At 43.3% G+C, this 21,009-nt stretch overlaps 1 protein-coding gene and 1 long non-coding RNA gene across 15 annotated transcripts in view; one reads left to right on the top strand and one right to left on the bottom strand.

Annotated features, from left to right (window-relative positions):
* LOC139799717 (uncharacterized) overlaps positions 1-3,193 on the top strand; it is a 328,047-nt gene extending 324,854 nt beyond the window's left edge. Inside the window, exon 3 of the long non-coding RNA XR_011727430.1 lies at positions 3,184-3,193. This is a non-coding gene — a long non-coding RNA (uncharacterized lncRNA). The remainder of the gene's footprint in view (positions 1-3,183) is intronic.
* Positions 1-18,353, bottom strand: part of GIGYF2 (GRB10 interacting GYF protein 2) — a 75,409-nt gene extending 57,056 nt beyond the window's left edge. For 11 of the 14 annotated variants that reach the window (XM_071751925.1, XM_071751929.1, XM_071751932.1 and 8 more), the window contains exons 1-4: positions 18,215-18,353; positions 5,512-5,592; positions 2,800-2,929; positions 36-131 (exon numbers count right to left, since the gene is read on the bottom strand). In XM_071751925.1, coding sequence (XP_071608026.1) covers positions 36-131; positions 2,800-2,929; positions 5,512-5,552 — 267 coding nt within the window. In that variant the 5' untranslated portion in view covers positions 5,553-5,592; positions 18,215-18,353. Of the gene's footprint in view, positions 1-35; positions 132-2,799; positions 2,930-5,511; positions 5,593-17,135; positions 17,160-17,515; positions 17,637-18,214 lie in introns of those variants that run through there. The other 3 variants (XM_071751926.1, XM_071751931.1, XM_071751928.1) reach the window with 2 other exon arrangements.
* Between the last annotated feature and the right edge of the window lie 2,656 nt (positions 18,354-21,009).

Raw genomic sequence — 21,009 nt, 5'->3', positions numbered from 1 at the left:
ACTTTAAGGTTTTTCTATTAATAAAGGATACAAACCTGTTCTTCTTCTGTAAAAGGTACAAGTGCCAGTGGTGGCAGGGGCTCCTCTTGTAAAATAGGCAGAAACTCCTTATCCAGAAGGTCTGAAGGTATCTGGATCAAAGGAAAATAGTTTACAAATGTACCCAAGTATTTCAGTTTCAGGGACCATGAACAAAATTTTTATCCTGCCAATGCTGTCCCCACGCACCCAGTACACTGAGTAACTTCCAGTAACAGACTGGGGGTGGCTGTAACTCCACTGCAAATTCACATCTCTCAGAAAAAAAAAAAATCCCCCCCCCAACTGTAGTATCAAGATCACACACAACAGAATTCAAACTTCCACACCACTGCAGTTCAAATGTGAACCTAATGAAATTTACACTGGCAAGTTAGAAACGTTACGCTTTAACCTCAATGGAATTTATAGCCAGAATTTCTCTATTAACAAAACTACCACATATAGCACAGAGTCTGTATTCGATTCAAGGTCAGCATTTACAATTTACAACCAAGGAATAAAACTAAAGTAAAACTACCGGTATGGATTTATGAAGTAGGGAACAATGAATAACTCAAAATAAATTTTAACACTAAATTTTCAATCTGTGCAACATCAGAGGGAAGCTCCATCAGCACGTGGACAAGAAGCTGTGAGTTCTTATTACACAACAGAGAGCTGTTTCATAGAGATCTACCTCACAACACTGGGGATAAAGAATCCTCCCAATTATAATTGAAGCAAAGCAACCTAGGGCTTTATTTCTTCATTTGAGTGCGTAGCAGAAGTCGTTCTCCTTGCAATCAGAGCACCTTTTAATCAGAGATGCATCTCAGCCTAATCCTCAGCCAGCATGGAAATACATGTACATCAAAAGCAAGACACACTCAACTGCACTTCTGGCACACACACAAAGAAGTATTCTTTTGGACCACTCATAACCATCACAGAGCTTCCCATGACACAGAGGCTTAATGGGCTGCTCTGAATCAGTCCCAGCTGCAGAGGTCTTTGCATCATCTGGTGTAAGACACACAAACTGCAAATGACAATGGCCTCTGACAGGCTGACTCACTCAAGCCTGACATCAAGGTCTACCTTGTAGCTTCTCAACACAGAGTAGGGTAATTCTGCATATTAAAGCATGGCTTTAAGCTACACCACACATTTTTTTTAGAAAAATCTCTGACATTCAAGCAAGACAGGGCTCCCAGCACTGCATGGAATCCCATGGTGGGGTAAGAGGGGGGGAGTGCTGTCTGTGGCCATCTACATGCAGAGCTAAAGGCACAACTTGACATCTTTTGTCACTGAATTGAGGATAAAGCTCTCAGAGAGCAACTTGGAAGCCTGAAACCATATGTATCAATAAGCCAGCCTCTGACACCATCTACAGAAAAACCTAAAATTTACAAAGGCAAAATGTAGGAATCATTTGCCAGAAGCACTTTAAAATGTGACTTTTGTATTGCCGAGAACTTGTGCTTGAAACATAATGAGAGGAAGGTTTGGATTTTTCAACACCTCTCTTTTGCATCACATGCTCAATTGCTTCTGTGTCCCAAGCACCAGAGAAGTGAACAACTTGAGGACTGCTCTCATGGACCTGATCACCTGCTGAATTACCTTGCCTCCAGACAAGTAAGGAGTTCTTGCCTTTTTTATAAGATGCTAATATAATTTCACAGAATCGTCCGAGTTGGAAGGGGCCTCTAGAGATCATCCAGTCCAACACTCCCACTAAAGCAGGATCACCCAGAGCAGATTAAACAGGACTGCATCCTGGCAGGTTTTCAGTATCTCCAGAGAAGGGGACTCCACAACCTCCCTGAGCAGTTTGTGCCAGTGCTCTGTCACTCATAATAAATTTTTTTCTTAAGTTTAAATGGAGCTTTTTTATATTCCAGTTTGTGCCTGTTGTCCCTTGTCCTGTCACTAGGAACTACTCAGAGGAACTTGGCTCCATCTTCCTTGCACCTACCCTTTAGATACTTGTAGCCATCAATAAGCTCTCCCTTAAGCATTCACTTCTCCAGGTCCCAGCTCTCTCAGCCTTTCCTCATAGGAGAGATGCTCCAGTCCCCCAGTTATCTTCTTTACCCTCCTCTGGACTCTCTCCAGTAGTTCCCTGCCTCTCTTGAGCTGGGGAGCCCAGAACTGGATGCAGTATTACATCTGTGGCCTGGCCTCACCAGGGCAGAGCATGAGGGGGAGAATGACTTCCCTCAACCTACTGGCCACAGTCCCCTTTACACAACCCAGGATTTCACTGGCCTTGGCAATAAGGGCACATTGCTGGCTCACAGATGATTTACTATAAGGACTCCTAGAGAGATCCTTCTCTTTGCAGCAGGTCCACCCCTAATCTGTATTGGTGCTTGGGGTTCTACCTCCCCAAGTGCAGGACCTGATTTATTGCCTTTCAAGCTGCATGGAGTTACTATTTTACACTATATTAAATAAAAATTAAAGAAAAACTACATGGCTGCAAGGAGACTTCAGCCTCAGACATCTGTGGCACCAGGACTGAATATGACAATCTGGTTGGTTTTGTTCTTGGGGGGTACCCCTAAACCTAAGCTGCCCCTAAAGCAGCAAAAAAAAATAAACATAACAAGTGCAGCAAGAATGGGGTCAAATAAGCAACACACACAAACCCTGCAACTGGACCAAGGGACAGTTTCTTCGTCCACAATCAAAAACCAGCTGGTTCCTAATCACAGAACTGTCAGTAGGAACACACACATACACCAGGGTCTTCTTCCTCTTCCTGCTCACCTTGTTATCCTTTAGAAAAAGTGCCAACATTTCTTCTCTCCCATAGCGATAGTCTGCTAGTTTGTACTTTGGCAAAGCCGGAGACAGAGGAGGGGATGTCACACTCCCACCACTAGACAAAGCTCGCAGCCTGAAAGAAAGCAGAACAGCAAGGAAAACTCAACTGGGGAGGACGTCTCTTCACCTGGGCCATCATCCCTCCACACATTTATAGATTTGACACAAATTAAATAAATCCAGTAATGATGACAGAGGAAAGACATTAGCAGTCTAACTTTTAAACTCTAAAACCGTGTGCTCCACCAAGAAGAGTCAAAGGGCTTCCTGAATTTTTCCCACAGCCAGGAGAGAGAAGGAAAATAATATTCCCACAAGCACATCAAGGAATTCAACTCATCATCTAGAAAACTCTTTTACTATATAGCAAGCTAGATAAATTCCTAAAGCCTTGACTAAGCTATTTGCACTGGCTGCACAAAATTCAGTTGTAAATCTTCCCTGCATATTAATGACAGCAGCTTCTTTCTGACAAGTAACCACACTAGGGACAGCACAGCAAGCATGAGGAAAATGTTTATTCAGGTGTGTAGCAAAGCTTAACAGAGAGTAAAAGACAGTAAATTTTGCTATGAGATTTTTTTCCTGTCTCTCTGGAATCCTACTCTACTCCAAGTTCCTTTTCCAGAACTCAAAATTAATGTCATCTTTCTCAAAATGCACATATCATTTAGCCACACTTTACACATCAGAGGTATCTCGAGCAGTAACCTAACACGGTAACTGACAACTATGCTGTTGAGTTTGGTCCTACCCCACACAGGTAAGTTGCTCAACTTCTTGCACCTCATATCTTACAGTTAGATTATATTTCTCAAACACTACAGGTGGAATAGTCTCATCCTACACAATCATTTCCTCAGCTACCCAAATATCCCGTGTTTTTAAATTTGAGGAATGTATTACATAAGGATGTGTGTCAGGAAAGAAAACCCAGACCACTTCCCTACATTCTCTGTGATGCATCTTAGAGAAGTAAAGCAATGAAAATTATCCCCAACAGTCAAAATTCTTAGAAAAGAGGATCCTCTAAGCTAAAGCATGGATTCGAAGGCTACCTTTCGCCTAATTACTGAATCATGCTTTTAATTTGCTTGATTATTCTTTTATCTTTAGAGAAAGGAAAAAGTAATTTGCAAGTCAATTGTTTATCTTATTTTTTTAGTTTGGTGCCACCCAGTGGCAGCTTCTTTACATGCCGCTTCCAACCCAAAAATGCCTTGGGAGGCATTATTCAAAGGATTAGGTGGCTCAGTGTCATGTTCAACCCCAATAAAGCTCAAACGTGACCGAGTTTCCCTGGTAACTGATATACCAGCACACATAACAGACATGACAACACTGCAATCCAAAAGCATAGTTATATATCTTACAATTTTGTGCCATTATTCCTGTAAAAATCTAGTAAATCCTTAGAGAATTACATACACTTCTATACTTGGTCTAATCTGATTGTTAAACTAAATCCAGATCGAAAGTTCCCTCACTATGACACAGCACTCAAGTCACTGTTCAGATCTGTGCTTTTTTTGGAGTTGCCTTCCCCCCCCTCCTCTTTTTTTTTTTAATATAACTTTGGCTTCCATCTATCAATGAATCCAATCATGTCTCTCTTACACTGAAGAGCACTCCAGCATAAGATATGTGCCTGGTGGGTGTATTTAGAGATAGTGATAAAATCATTCTTTAACCTTCTTTCAATCTTACAAAATAGACTGAGCTCTCTCATTGTTTTCTGGGCCACAAATCATGCCTTATTTCTGTGTTGAATGCTCTCCAATTTTTGCACATTGTGTAGAAAAATCTGTCAGCAAAAGTGAGTATATTATTCCAGTAATAGCCTTACCACATGCTATGCAGCAATTATATTGCCTATAAGCACTCCCCACTGCCATTTACATTCTTAAGGCTCACATCACTCCTCAGGAACCACACCAGCCAGAGCTCATTTGTAACAGCACAGTCATCAACACACCAACAAGAAACTGGAACAAATACTCAACACCACTCACACCTGGGCAATTATCCTTTAGCAAAAGCCAGGAGGATGCATGTCAGACAAGCCTGAAAACTAACAGCTGACACCAGGTTATACAACCTCATGGATTCCCTTCAACAAACTAGCTCATTCTTCCTGACACTTCTCCAGGTGGCATGAAATGCACTTTCACCCTGTTCCATAGAGATTATTTTTTCAAAAACAAAAGTGCTCAGAGGAAACCCTTGGAAAGGGGGCACTCTGGGGAACAAAAAAAAAAAAAAAAAACCACACAGCAAAAAACTTGCTTAGGTATAGATTTAAGTCCAGTAAGGAGAGTGTAAGAACTTCCTATTTAGTATGTATCACATGGAAAAAACAAACAAGTGATGGTTCTTCACTTGTTTTGCCTACACCACCTAGATCACAAACATTATTCCTTCCCCAGATGGCAGCAATGTGAATATCATGCATTACCCTAACACACAATGCCAGTTTACAAAGTGAAGACTAAATTTATAACACTGCTTTCAGTCACAGGCCAGAGACTGAGGTGAAGCATATTACAGAGCCATTATGTCCCATTCACTCTTATACCCAGTTAAGTCCCACATGACAGAAATTTTTTCTGTAATTTTAGACAAGGTTTCAGAGTTTCAAAGAACAGAAAAACTTACCATTCAGGCCCAAAGTTAAGTGTCTGAGTTTCTGCTGCCATTTTTTTCCTGTTCTATTCCTCTTTTTTAAAAAGTGTGAACCTGAAAAATAAAATGTTTACTATGAAAACAACTGGGTTAATCCAGTCCCTCATAAATGTCTTCATAATAAGAAAAGCACACCTGGTCATGCACAGATCTGGGTAAAAAAAAAAACCAAAAACAACTTGAGACTGTGGAACACATAGCTTGTTAGGTTCCGGGTTTTTTTGAGGAATCCATTTAAGCTTTCTAACATGGATCTCTTACCTAAATTCCTCTTTCAACAGCACAAAAAGGACACTGGATCGCAGTGCCTGAAGAAACAGTTTGTACAAACAGCCCCTTTTTAAATTGGTGATTATCACAAGACAACCAAAACCACAGAATTTGATGCATAATCCTCTTCTGTAAGAAGAGTAATGCTTAATTAACAGAATTTCAGCTTCCTGACAATTACAAGAGGATAAAAACCCCACTAGAGCTACAGCAGGAAAGATTTGCCAGCTGTTCAAGAAATTCAAGAAATTTCCACTGCTCACTCTTGGACACTAAGCTCTGTTAAGACTGAATATATCCAATGCTGTGACATCCTCCCAAATCTGCAGGCAGATAACCATATCTCTCATTCCTACCTTAATATATTAAGCCAAAAAAAAAAAAAACAAAAAAACCAAAAAACCAAACCCAAAACGAAGCAAAAAAACCCCCCAAAACAAACAAACCTTCCCCCACCCCTTGCCAAAAAAAAAAAAAAAAAAACACACCACCAAAAAACACAACAACAAAAAAAAAAAACAAAACCCTACACCATTTAAGACCTGAGCTACTTTTGTTTCCATTATCCTGGGTCCTGCAGACCCTAGTGAAGAACAGGTCAAGTTTCTAGGTACTAAGACAGCATGGACAACAACAGATGAAACCACACTGGAAAAAAGAAAGAAGACTGAGGGAAGATCTCTTTATCAGAACCAGACAGTTCTGAGGAAATCTTTTGCAGTAAGAAAATATAACTCCTCCTTCATTCCAGCAACAGCAAAATCCAAAAGCTGCAGAGGAAGGTCTTTCAGTTTTCTAAAATCAGATATGCTGTAGCCAAAGCTTCCTCCCCCAAAAAAGACTTGAAGCATTACCTACATAAACTGGCTGATTAGAATCAAAGAACCAATCAAGACAGAAGGTTGGAAGACAGCTTTGCTGTATCAGAACTCTGATACAACAAGGATCAAGGATCAAACAAGGAGCTTCCTAAATCTGTCTGTAATTTGAATGAAAAGGTGATGGGAAAGAAAAAAAACACGTGGTGAGATAGAAGTGGAAAGGGCATTTGTTACCAAAGAGATGAAAAAGACAAAAACAAATAAAGGAAAAATTTTTTCTTGTATGCTACTGAAGTAATGATATTAAAATTAAAAAAAAAAAAACAAAAAACAAAAAACCACAACCTGAAAGCTAGAAAATGCAAAAAAACCACAAAAAAAAAACCACACACAAAAAAAAAAAAAAAACAAAAAAAAAAACAACCGAGGGCATAAGATTACAGGTAGTTGTAAAGCTCCCTGCAGTCTAAAGCTATTAACCAACATTTAGCTCATGTGTTTTATATATATTATATAAATTTTAATTTATACATAAAGGATAGTATTTATATTTTCATAATAGCCCTATATAATGAAATGGCATTATCCTCACAAAATGCACCAAAGCCTAATACAAAAATATCCAGCTAGTCTCACAGACATAGTCTGAGATTCTTTTGGTCCAATTTGGAGAGCCTCTTTGAAGCATCCACCACCTCATTAGAACTTTCAGGGAATATCCACCCACTCCTCTGCAAACCAAGCCAGAGGTTTAGGTACCTTAGAGGTGACATACAGCACCCACACATGAAAATATTATGGGGCAACTCAAGTCAATCATCACACATGCTCTGGCAGAGACAGAGGGAGCAGAGCTCTTGGATCAACCTACATGGATCACTGGGGATTCCCAGATCCTTCCCTCCTAACATCAAAGCTAGGTTAGCATCACTAACACCAGGAAGGATGGCACTGAATGTTTAACTGTAGTGGAAACACAGCTGAAAAGCATCAGCTACAAGGAGAAAAGACTAAAAACCAGGCAGGATTGAGCAGTTTGCTAGTTTTGGAGCCATTGGGTCTCACCCCTCTTCAGCCTCTGGGCTCCTTCCCAAAAACTGAGGTTACTGTCCCATTTTTCTCTACTACATTCCTACATACTTTGTACTTAGTACTTCCTGTTTCACTACCTACAAGCATTCTCAAAGCCTCTAATTTCATGCCAGTGAGCTGCAAAATGGCTTTCCTTGTCCCTCACTTTGGCCACCAGACTTTGTTTTGGGAACTCTTCTCTGGCTTCCTCTTCTTTGTTGCATTCCAGTAAGTTCCTTTCTCCCTAGAAGTTGACTGTTTGAAATTTGATTCCAAACTGAGACACCTGTAACTGGATAAAATTGTAGCTGAACAAGAGAAAACCCCATAATGAAAAGCAGATGTGCAGATGATTTAAGTGTAACAGGTGAATTTACTCTAATAGGCAGTATGACTCAGACACAAGCAGTAGACTAAAAAGAAATGACAAGCAAAGCAGTGCTCAGAGAAAACCCTTAGAAAGGAGGCACTCTGGAAACAGGTAACGATGTGGGAGAGGGGAGCAGAGAAAGAGGAAAGAGAGACTGCAGAAAGGTAAGACAGGAGGAATACACTCCTCCTGCAGGAGGAATACACTCAAAGCAATCAAGATGGGGAAAGCAGAAACCCTGTGTTGCTTCTGCTGGTTCCCAAGGCAGCAGCCAAAGGGGAGAGCAAGGAAGCCAGACCAGAGGAGAACCTCTGACTGGGACACAGAAGACAGCTGGAGTGCAAAGGAGGAGCTGTTCCAACTGGAAAGGCAAGTTGGGGTGGCCTACAGCATGCTTGTGAGAGGGATGAGTCAGGGTGGAGCAAGAAAAAGGGTGAAGAATTAAGAAATTTACGACCCAAACTTTCATTTCTTTTTAACTATGTTGGCACGGATTTATTCAGATCTTTGTCATCTAGAGAACTTTCATAGGTTCTAAACTTCGATGTTAATAATTAAAATGTTACATTTTGGTCTTTTTTATCTATGCTGCCACCTTATTCATGAAGTATCCAATACCACAGGTGTACTACATACCCAAATACATTTCCTTGACGTAATTTAAAGGGGAGAAAGCCCCTTTCTAACTAATGGAGCTTTGGAAACCAAGTTTTTCTACAGATTAATGGTTATTGATTCAGGAATCTGCACAACCACAGACTTTCTATGGGCAAAGAGCACATAAGGGTAAGCCATAAGCTGAAGCAAGAAACTTGAGGCGATATGAAGGTAAATGAGTACCACTGCTTGGGCAAGAATGCTGAGGGCTTGCCACCACTCCTTCAAAAAGGAACCATTTCTCCAAGGTTTTCTTCAAATCAGTTCAATCTTTGATCAAGATGCCAATGCAGCCTTACAAACAGTTACAGTTTTCCTGCATTTATGGGGGCAACTGTTCCATAAACTGAGACTAAGAAGCCATTTTCCAAAGGTGGTACCACAGCCACATTCTCAATAGCAGCATTCAAGACTAGAAGGAATCACATAAATCCCATCACCAACCTGGCAAGAGAAAAAGCATCTTTTCTATTTTGCCAGGAACTTAGTGCTTTGGAAGTCAGAAGACCATCCTCTGAGCAGGGACAAAATACAATCCAATAATATTAAGCCCCTAAGTGGCTTTCACTCACAGTTAAGAGGTAATACAGGTACTACCTACACAGGTACTACCTACAGAAGTTGCTACCACCACCACTCATCTCATTTCCTTGGCTGGCTTTAGGTGCCATGTTTGTTTCAGCAAGATCATGGGGTTTGAAAATTCTTTTTCAAGCAAACTCTTTAGGACCTGACAAACCAATTAAATTTTTTAGAAACATATGCTTCAGACACAAGTCGGACCTTGGTTCTACTAGCTGGATCTGTGTTAAAACACAGAACATTTCAGTAAAAAAAAAAAAAAATATATATATATATAGATGTAGGTATGTATCTTAGGAAGGTCTATCATTTTTGTGGCACATTTTGGCCATCAGTTCTGTCCTTCTACAACATACAGCTATCTAATAAATACCTAGGCAAAAAACTGTAATTCAGATTTGGAAAGAGCCGAATTTTCATGTCTTCCAGACTTAGCTCAATCTCAGGATTTACATGCAGTTGCCATTTTAAGGCTTGTCCCTTATTCGCATGCACTTGAGATTTTCAGGCAATGTTAAATTCCTGCATTTCCATTACAGAAATCTGTTGGCTTGTAAGTTTCACCAAGATGTTTTGCTGTTTTGGATAAACTGATTCTTAGCATCCCAAGTTGAGTCTAAGCAATGACTGCATTCAGGTCTACCCACCTAATCTTTCCTACAAACAAAAAAATAGTAAAGACTGTCACTGCAATTTACAGCTTTGGGGCTGCTCTTTGCTTCAGCTTTTTATTAATTTTGGAACTTCAGTCTTGGGAAAAAGATAGATCACTTATCCTTCACACAGCTACTTATTTGGAAAGGGTCTCCTGTCTGATCAGAGACTTTTAGGAAGAAACGTATTATTTCCTTTCAAGGTAGTTCTGTTGCTAATGTAGGCTGGAACAGCCTTTTTAACCTAGAAGTTGGCTGAAATGTTGAGAACCACGGCATGCCATGGAAATCTAACACAAGCAGATTAAGAGCAAAGAACTGGGTACTCCTTAAACAAACAGGAATTTAACAGCAGTGCTCTATCATGCAACAGCAACATTACATGGAGTTGATAAAACTTTACTTTCCAGGAGAACACATTCCATGGGCAGCTATCAGAGCTCATTAATTTCAGTGCCAGCAAGTGTGATTTAAAAAAAAACAACAACTGTTGTCTGAATAATTCATGTTGATTTTTCTCTAATTCTTGAAATACTAAAGATTCAGAACTGCATGCAAGCTGCCTTTAATGTAAAATGGTAAACAGGATGACTCAGGTGGCTACACTATCAGGCTCTTTGATATTAATCATTGGCTAAAGCAGGCAACACTGATTAAAGGACACTGACATAATTAAGGCCAGCCAAGATGGGTTCATGGCAGACATTAAATCAAAACATACTTTTATAAGAGTAGACATTTCATTGCCCAAGCAAGTAGGTAAAATAAATTTTTAACTTCTGTAGGACATTTCCATTATGCAGAATGTTAAAAAGCACAAAATCATCCAGAACCACAAAGTCTCAAATAATCACAACCTATTTTTTAGTTTTGACCCTCTCTTCTAAAAAAACCCACAACAACCAATCTCAGAAGGCCAAATATTCTCAAAACAGAGTAAAGGGTAAGACACTATCCTCTGTTTCTATAGAATTTGTAACACTGGCCCACATAACTTGTAAAATCTGAAAATTACAAACATGTATATGGTAAATGATGGAAATGACACATCATCAATAATACCATTATGAATTATTCAATTACTCAGTCCAGTATAGCAGGTTGCATTTAATAAGGCCAAGCATACAATCAAAAGACTCCTGAGCAGAAAACATGGGTGATTCACAACAAATGCAAGAGTATTCTGGAAAAACACAGTCCTGCAACCAATCCCAGATTTATGACAATGATCACCTGAAATGAATATATGACACAACATTGACAAGAAGAGCTAACAGAAAGCACAGAGAACAGAAAAAAAGGAAACAGTAAATACAGAGTGAATTTTATCACTGTAAGGATACTGTGTCCTGTTCTGTTGTCCATCAATCAAGGAAGTTGATATATGAGGTGTTCAAAAACTGATGAAGTACTACAGATATGCCCTAGAGTGAGAAAAAAAAAAAAACCAAAACACAAAAACAACCAAAAAGCATATCTCTATTTACTGGGCTTTGAGAAAAACAAGTATCTTGCTCTGCCTGTAAGTGACAATGCAGGTAAAAAAATGCTGAAGACCAAAAGTTTATTCAGTAAAGGTATGGAAGCAAGACATTCAAAAATCAACAGCACAGTAAGTTGTCTTCAGATCAACATTAAATGATTTTCTGAAAGGTTTGTCCTAGTTTAAATAGAAAATTAATCAGAGAAAAAATCCATTAGTCATATTACATAAGATGCCAGACAAGTCACTGTAGTCCCTCCTGGCTTACTAACACTTCATTCTGATAAAGGCAGTAAATTTTTCAAGACCTATCTACCCAAATGCCAAGAGGAAGTTTTTCCTACAGGAACAATGTCTACACCATCCGCTTCTCCAGAAACTATCCCTCTGTTATTAGTTACATTTTTAGATCTCCTAGAGTCTTACAGCCTTCCTGTCTCAAATAATGGCAAAGGTGTTTCCAGCTCAGCATTTTCTGGTCAAAAACTGTCTGCAACATTCCTTAATGACAGAACCAAACTGATGGCCCTCTGCTCATTTCATACAAATCCAGACGAATTTTCAGGGAGTGCTGCAGCTTGCAACACTTTGCACCACAGTCAAGAACAACAAACACAAGCAGGAGGCACTGAAGCTCTTCTGGGACAGGATGACAAGAGAAACTAGGGAGACCTGCACACCTGACAAAATCCAAGAAAAATAAAGGAACATTAAAGATGACAATTCGAGACAGTTTCCTCCTCCAGTCCTTACTACAGTGAGCTTGGGTGGTTAGAGGTAAGTTAGGGAGCGATCCACCTCTTGCCTCACCTGAACAAACAGGCGTGAAAGCTTTTCCTGGTTTCTCCACTGGAAAGCAGCATGACCTCCACCTTTCTGACAAGCCTCCCAGCCGAAGGCAGACACCAGCCATTAAGCTCCAAGCAGAGTCAGGGACCACACCCTTGGCCCTGCCACTGCATGGAACGCAATCCATTTTTTCCAAATCCTGTCCCAAAAATCCTGCCAGCACTCTTGTTTTGCAGCTGAAAACAACACTTCCATCTCTGTCTATCTTGTATATTGAAAATTTGCTGGTAGGTAAATATTCGGTCTGTGCCATTCCACAGGATGTTATGGATTAGGATGCTGGCTCTGCAGGGATCCCAGTAGCCATACCACATGAACTCTACCAAACCCAGGCCGCAGCACCTCACTCTTCCTCCTCAGGGACGTTATACAGCCTATGTGCACAGATTCAAAGTGGCAGAACAAAGCTTCAGACTGCATTCACCTAAACTGAATTAACTGATCTGGGGCTTGTGAGTTTAGTTTTTAAACACCATTTACATAAACTGCTTCCTTGGGCTTAGTAGAAATTCTCTTTTCCGCCACTCTTTCTTAGTGTCTCCTGCTAATACAGTTCTGAAATGCCCTATATTTCAGGAAACATCCAACAGTGAGAAAGTGTCTAACAAACATTCACAGAATCATAGAATTGTTCAGGCTGGAAAATACCTGCAAGACCATCTAGTCTAATCTTTAACCTAACTCTACCAGCCCACTGCTAAATCATGTCCCAAAGCAGTGCCTAACAGAAAAGTAGAGCCTATATGCATCAACCAGGAAGTCAGAAGGTAACTTGTTATCACATGAATTATAGCATTTTAACAGCTTATCACTTCTCTTTACATTAAGATTGCCAAGATATCCACTTGTTTTGATCTAAGAAGCCTATCTTTGTATATTGACTTGTGGTGTTATTCTCATCCTTCCTTAATACCCCTAAAGCCTAGTACAACACAGAGAAAACCAGGCATATGGATGAGTCAGCACTAATGTAGCACTAAGCCTAATGTAAAAGCTTCCAATGGTTTTAATGGTAGTTGAACTGGGCCCCCAATTTATCAAATCATTAGATGCTTTTCCTTAAGAACCCTGCCATATGCTACTCCCATCATCAGCCTCACCCACTTTCTATCACACACACGTTGTTCAGCCTCACACTGACGTCACCCCTGCCTGGAGGAGGAGGCTGGAGCAGGCAACCACCAAACCTTGGTCTCTCCAACCTAAAACATCCTCAGACTCACCCATGGCTCAAAACCTACCAGTTTATACATCTATTACTCCCTGGTCATACCAGCTCCTTGCCACAGGACATTCTGACTCCAAGTTCCATACATTCAGCTCTCCATTCAGCATCACAGAACTCCACTCAAAGCGATCTTCTGAGTACAAAGTGCATCTCTTCCTCCTGCTCCTGCCAGTCTGAGCTGACACACACAGACCACACACACCTACCTCCTTTTCCCAGCCCGACCTACATGAGAGCCTCTGACTCTCCCAGCCACACAAACCTGTATATTTATCACAAAATTCTAACAATAGAATGCAAAGTATTTCCATTTTTTATCGGTGACAGGAGGGGAAAAAAACGTATTAAAAGTAAGTACACCTTGAACAGAGTATTTCTCTACTGAATTAAAAGGACCAAACACCCAGTGAAAAAACATTACCTTCACAGAGTGCAATGCAAGATGCTTGCTTTGGCTGTAATGACAGCTATGTAATAGACAAAAGTATTTTTCTAACCTGTTCATTTTCCTAAATTGTTATATGCAAGCTCACTTGTCTGTTTATAATGACAAATTATATATACAAGAGCCACTGCTGAAGGCATGAAGTAATCATTCTTATTTGCCTTGATTTTTTTAAAGCAAATGGCAAAAAAAATGGGAATTCATCACGCATAGCTTTAGTAATTAGCAGAGGGAATCAAAAAGTAAGCGATCCATAAGGTACTGTCAACAAAGTAATATTTTACGACAAATTTTCTAAACGTCCATTAAAATTTCTCATCCAGCTATAGACTCTGCTACCTCTACAGAGCTCCTGGTAGCCTTTCTGCTTTTCTCCACAACCCTGAGGTCTACAAAACCAGCTCCTGTGTGTTACAAGCCTCAGGGATTACAGGAGAGACTTGCTCCTGAAAACACAAACTTAGATTTCATGCTTGCCAAAAATACTCAGGTGCAGCAAAACAATCCTGTGCATCCTTTCCATGCCAAAATAAAATCTAAAAGTGAGGGATATAAGCAGTGGCAGCCTAGTTTTCCCCATAGACATCAAGCCATTGCTACAGTTGCTATATTAAAGCAATATTTAACCACTTTTAAAGCCAATGGACTGCCAGCCCTCACTCTGACAAGATAAAAGTGGACACAGTCTGTAACCAAAACTGTGGCCACCTCAGCTGTGCACTGCTTTGTTATTAGACCTCAGTCTGATACAAATGCCTGCTACCATCCAAGCTGAAGATGAAGCATTAATAGTATTAAACATCACTCTGGTGAACTCCAGGGTTTATGTATACTTATGCTACCATCAGCCACAAGAGGGCCAATGTTATAGAGACCTTATAATTAAATAACTTCATTCTTCTTAGTTCCATCCATAACTTAAGTATACCTTGAACAAACTTGCTAGGTTTTCTCAGTTCAGACAATTTCCAAGTCAGATTGCTTGTGCAACAAAAAAATGGTCAAGGGTTGACAGCAAGAGGAAAGGCAAGGCTAAGCTGGGTTGAAAACTGACTCTGTTCCCATCCACCATCCTCCCTGTAGCATTTCACACATGTAGGTTTTCAAACGTCACTCATTGAATTAAAATAAAATTATGAGAAAACCACACAAAGCAAAGTGCCTCTTTCAACATCAATGCTGCTTCAGTAACAAAAAGCTGGGTTTCTCCTTACCAAAGCATCCAACAGATCTCTAGCAAGCTAAGTAGGAAGGAGAGGCAGGTCAGGCCTGTGCTTTTACACTTATAAGCAGAAGTTTCATTGCTCTGTCCTTAGCTCTATCTGTAACCATGAAATAAATACAGCTTATTTTCACTCATCTTTGAGCAGATGCACTGAGAGGAAAATCAAAAAACAGCAACAAACAGAAAAATTAGGAAAAATGCTAGGAAAAAGGGTTTGTTTTTTTCTCAATCACACTATAAGAAGATTTAACATTACTCCTTAAAGAGCCCTAAGAAGGAAACTTAAAAGACCTCAATGAAAGAGTAAGAAACATACATATGACAGTTACTTGAACTTACAAGATCAGACAGAAGCAAGCAGAATCATATTTCACATTCTGGGTATTTCAAGCAAAAACAAAACCAAAAAAGATACCAAAACAAAATCTAAAGATCTGGAAGCCTGAACTACTTTAAAAGAGAGGGCAGAGGGGAAATGATCCAAGAAGTGCAGGTGCCCAGCTCACCTTTGTCAGTAACAGTGAACCAATGCTGCTCTTCTGTGGTTAAATAGAAAGATCTTGCAACAAGAAGCATGAAGTAGCAAATGACCTCATCGGGCACCAGATGCCCCAGAGAAATGTTCCATATGACTTTGACATTTAGAAGTATCTACAGATCTTAAGAGCTGCCAACTTTTTCCTTACGTTCAGGTGTAAGAAACTCCCAAATGATGGCAGCACTCCATTCAGACAACTGGCTTGAAGAGACAGCAAGCACAGCTGCAGAGATGCAATGATGCTTAGCCTAATTCCTTAAAAAAACACAACACAAAACATACCCTTCACATTACCCTTTTGCACATCAAGTCTTTCTCAAGCAAGGAGTAAAACAGTTTAAAAAATTAAGTTGTAAAGCACTCCACTCTTTATTTGTAAGAATTTTTTTCACTTACATCAGCATAAAGACTGTATTTTTCATTTATTGTGTGTTTTGGGAAGACAAGAAAAAAAGGACCATCTAAGGATACTCTACAGTTCTTTTAAGATCAACATGAAAAGAGAACCTACAAGAGTCCAAGTTTTTACTGTGGTATTATTTTTGTAAGCACCCTGTGAAACAAATCATCACTGCAAGATGACTACTTTGCAGTTTTTTCCTATGCTCTTCTTTTAAAAGACAGGCTCAAGAAACAGTTAAGAATAGGTCCTAAAAAAAACAAACAAACAAACAAAAAAACCCAAAAGAAAAACCAACAAAACCCAAAACCAAACAAAACAAAGCAGTGACCAGGTAGCCCCACACATGCTCAAGTCTCCAGGCACTGGAAGAGCCTCAGCAGCTCTTAAAATCATTATGAAATCATAGTATTTATACACAATATTGTCAGGTACTGAAGGGGACTATCAAAGCCTCAACACAAGAAACAGGTCTTGCTGGAAGTGACATTCAACTCCATGGATAATCCTCTACCTCCTTTCTAATACAGCTGACCATTAGACAGCAACTTTTTTTTTTTCAATCACACATTCAGCGAGAAATTCACACTGAGAGACGCGACATCAGTGAAGCTGTAAGCCTGGGGAGCAAATAGGTTACAGGAGGGGTAACAGACACCCCAACGTTTCTGAACCCCCAAGGCTGATTAGGTCAGCCACTTCTACCTCAGCATCAGCTAACGGTCTGAAGGAGGCCTATGCAAGTAAATGGCAACAACACCAACACCTGAGAATACTAAAGCTCTTATTATCTATTGGAGCCAACACCCAGAGCTCAAAAATACCAGCACAAAGCTTTTTGTTGGTGACAACCCATTTTCTTTACAAAGGTTCCCAATTACCACAACGCGCATCTACCAAACGTTCTATTCACAAGGCAAATTAAACTGTGTTTATTAAAAAGTTTCTTAAGGACAAAAGCAACCAGCAGAGTTATGGTGGGAAAACAAAAAGAAAAACACACACCAAAAAAACACCACCACCTCACGTACTTTCCAGGAACTTGCCCAAGTCAGCTCCTGAAGCAAGAAAACAGAATGAGCAGCAAGAAGTTAGACAGAAGAACATCACCAGAATTCAGTTCTCTCCTCTCCCACCCAAGAAAAGAGACACTTTTTAAGAACTACAATAAGAGGTAAAGCATTACAGCAGTGAACCAAAACTCAAACCGTTGAAATGAAGGCTACTGGGGAAAATATAGATTTTATTCCAGAAGTACTACTTGGCCACATCTCCTTCTGGTCTACAACTTGTCTCACTTCCAAGTGCCATTACACAGAGCTGAAAGAGTGGAGACTGCTTTGTTGACACTAAAACTACTTGTCTTGAATCAATACCAAACGTACACAATCCTGATCGATGTTCTCTTCGGCCTGCCAAGGCCTGTCCAGTCAAACACTGCTGGTCACTGCTGCTCTCAACACCCTGCTGTCTGAGTAGGGGAAAGGCTCCCTCCTTCCTCTGCCTCTGTAACATGACAGGGCTGAGCGTGCTCGGAGCGGGGCACACACAGGCTTCAACCAGGGCGCACCTGCCCGGGGCGCTGCCGAGATGCAGGCCCGCTCCCGCCGGGCCAGGCAGGGACGGCCGAGATCCCGAGGGTCGGCGCCAGGGGAGACGACACCGGAGAGGCCGCTGCCAGCCCCGGAGGCCGTGAGGAGGCCGGGCGCTCCGCGTGATAGGCACCGCCTGCCCCTGCCCGGACCCGCTGCCAAGGAGCCGCATGGAGAGGGCAAGGCCCGCACCGCCGAGCCGGGCCAAGCCCGACAGGCCCCGCACAGGCCCACCGCCGAGAGCGCAGAGCGGGCCCTCCGGGCGCGCCCCTCGCTGCCAGGCCGGAGCGGCCTCACCCCCCCGGGTAGGCCGCAGGGCGCCTCGGGGCTGCGGCAGCCGCGGCGGACAGCAACCGCCGGCGAGGCCGGTGCTCGGCGCGGGGCCTAGGCCCTCTCCCGCGGGCGAAGAGCGCGACAGCGGCGGCGGGAGCCTGGCGGCGGCGGGGGCGACCGCAGCGGCGGCCGGGCAGGGAGCCTGCGGGACGGCGTTACCTGCGCTCCCGGACGAAGAGTCCCTCACGGCCACAGCGACTCCTCAGCCCCAACAACACAAGATGGCGGTTGCGCCGCCACGCAACGTCACGTGAGGATAGGCCCCGCCCCCTGCCTCCGCCGAGGGACCCGGATGGGCGACGGGGCTCCTGCCCACCCCTCTTCCCCCCCCCCTCACCCCGCCCACGTGACGACACCGCGTCGCGCGCACCAAGCCCAGCCCCACCCCCTCACGCACCGCCCTGCGGGGGCGGGGAGCGCCCCCTGCTGGAGGCCACGGGGCACTGCTCCCCCGCGCACTGCCTGATGGGAAGGGGCGGGGCTGTTTCTCTCCGCCCGTCCCGCAACGCCGCGGTAATGGGACCCGCGGTCCCGGCGGCTCGGGGTGTTACGGACCTTGAGCCCCTCCTGCTCCAGGAGTACCGATCTCCTCAGTGCCGCTTGGTCCGGCAGCAGCGGTCCATCAGCCCGGGAGCTACGGCTCCTCGGCCCCTGCTGCTCCCGGAGTACAGACCCCTCAGCCCCGGAGCTACGGACCCTCAGCACCGCCTTGTCCCGGACTACCGGTCCCGAAATTCCGCCAGCCCCAAAGCTCATGCCCTGGAGCATAGGCTGCGGGAACACGTATCCCCTCAGCTCCCGCCTCTCCCGGAGCACCGGCCCCTCAGTCCTGGCTTATCCCGCAGTACCGCCCCTCAGACCCTGCAGCCGCAGCCCCCCGGCCCCCGCCCTTCCCCGAGCACCTCTCGGCCCTCCCGGAGCACAGATCGCCTCAGCCCCGCACCGTCCCGGACCACCGGCCCCTCAGTCCCAGCCCCGCCGGATTTTGCCGGCTGGGCAGTCCCCGGGCCGTGGGTGCCTGTCCCGCTGAGATGAAGTGTCTCGGGGTGCTGCCTCACGCCCCCTCGCTCTTTCCCTCCCTTGGGGTTACGTGTGGGTAATTCAGCTTTCTTGTGGCACTAAAAGCCCCCAGGAGGTTGCCTGGCTCTGAGGAGCTGAAGCACGGGCTGCGTCCAGGCCCCAAGGGCAGGAGCCAGGGGTCCCCGGGGACAGGATCCCCACCTGTCCCCGAGGAGTCCCACCACGGCAGGCAGAGAAGGGACATCGGGTCATTCGTAGTTGGATCCCAGATTTTCTGATGGAAAACTCAGGAATGCAAGACAAAACATTTTCAGCTAAAAATAATGGTTTATTTTTAGTCCTAAAATATTAGTGCATGATGCAGAATAGTCCCATGTGGTTCCTTCAGACTAAAAAACCTGTTCTTAGCTGTTAGGTCCTGCTGAAGGTACAATCGTTTTTACCTGAAACAACTTCTCTCCAATCACGATTTCAGCAACACTCCATGTGGCTTTGCTCCTCCTCTTCTAGGTGAATGCACACTTGTCACTGTGCACACACTGCCGGCCAGAAATGATGCAACAGGGAACACAAGTGATTCTTCTGAGCTAATGGGCTGAAAGCCTGTAATTCTTAGGACACATTTTTCGCTGAGAGCAGCATGGGACTGGACTACTTCACACAAAAATCTTGGAATGTCATTTCTCCTTTAGAAGGCTAGGATGTAAAAGCAAAGCCCCTGAGCAAAGGGCTGGCCCCTGATGAGTTCCGTCTCATCCCCCAGCTGTTGTCACACAGCTTGAACCAGAGCCAGTGATGATGTGGGACAGGAAAGAGGCAGCACAGCTGTCCAGCTGCAGAAGGGGCAGGTTTGGTTTTGGTTTGGTTTGTTTTTTTGTAAGAGCATCTCCACAACACTCGTTCAAGCAGGAGAGGGAGACTGCCATGAAAATTCAAGACCATACCTGTGTGGTTAATTCTTGTGTGGTTCAATGACAGGGCTTCAGCTGATGCTGTCTAGGTGTGAAATCAGCCCAGCAGCTAGTCTGACATTCATTAGGGTACTGAGGGTATGGAAGCACTTCAGAGCCCTCTGAATTACCATGCCAGTTAATCCACACTATTAAAAATCCAAGCCCAGGGAAAATAGCACCCCTGACAAACTGCCTCCCTGAGTACAGCAGAGGAGCCACAAGACCAGAGCACAGCTTTGGAACAGTGAATGATGATCACAAAGAAGTCCAAAAGGTGTGGCAGAGCCTGTCATGTATCCCCTTTCTATCCCCACTTTTATGTGTTTGGAAAACCCACTCTCCTCTTTGTCAAAATACCAGGGATTTTGACTGAGAAGAGTCAGTGTCTCCTCAGCAGCTTCTGTTTTCCATGGAAGCAGGGACAGTCCTCATTCATCACATCCCTAAAAATAACAATAAAAGCAACAGGCAAGGCAGGCAGGGGAACATCCAGCTGTAGTTTTTAAAGTCAGTCACTTCAATGGGCCTGTCACCTCAGGTGGCTTACGCTGAAAGGCAGACTGCCACAAATACACTGATAGTTCTGCAACACCCAATTATTTGAAGACATCCTTCCCCCACGTGGCAAGCTGTGCTAGCAAGGCGATGCTAAAGCACTCTGATTACCCCAATCCCTCTTGCAAGGGATTTATTTGGACCCTCCCATAAGGCTACATTTTTATTTAGGCACCTTAATCCTCGCAGCTAAAGCCTGGCTTCTTAGCTGTGAGGAGCCCGGTGGTAACATTTCCCTTTCCCTCCTGTGTTTACACTGGGCTTTTTAGGTCAGACTTGTGCCATCACAGAGCATGTCCAGCAGCTGAGCCCACAGCATGGTGAGGAACACTCTGCATGCCACTGCCTGGCAGGCTCAACCCACTCAGCACTGGAGGGAGGGTCAGGGACCCCTCTACTCTTCACCTCCTACGCTGGGAAACGTGA

This window comes from Heliangelus exortis, chromosome 9 (assembly GCF_036169615.1).
Source record: "Heliangelus exortis chromosome 9, bHelExo1.hap1, whole genome shotgun sequence".
NCBI lineage: Eukaryota > Metazoa > Chordata > Aves > Apodiformes > Trochilidae > Heliangelus > Heliangelus exortis.
This window is presented reverse-complemented; position numbering and strand designations above follow the sequence as displayed.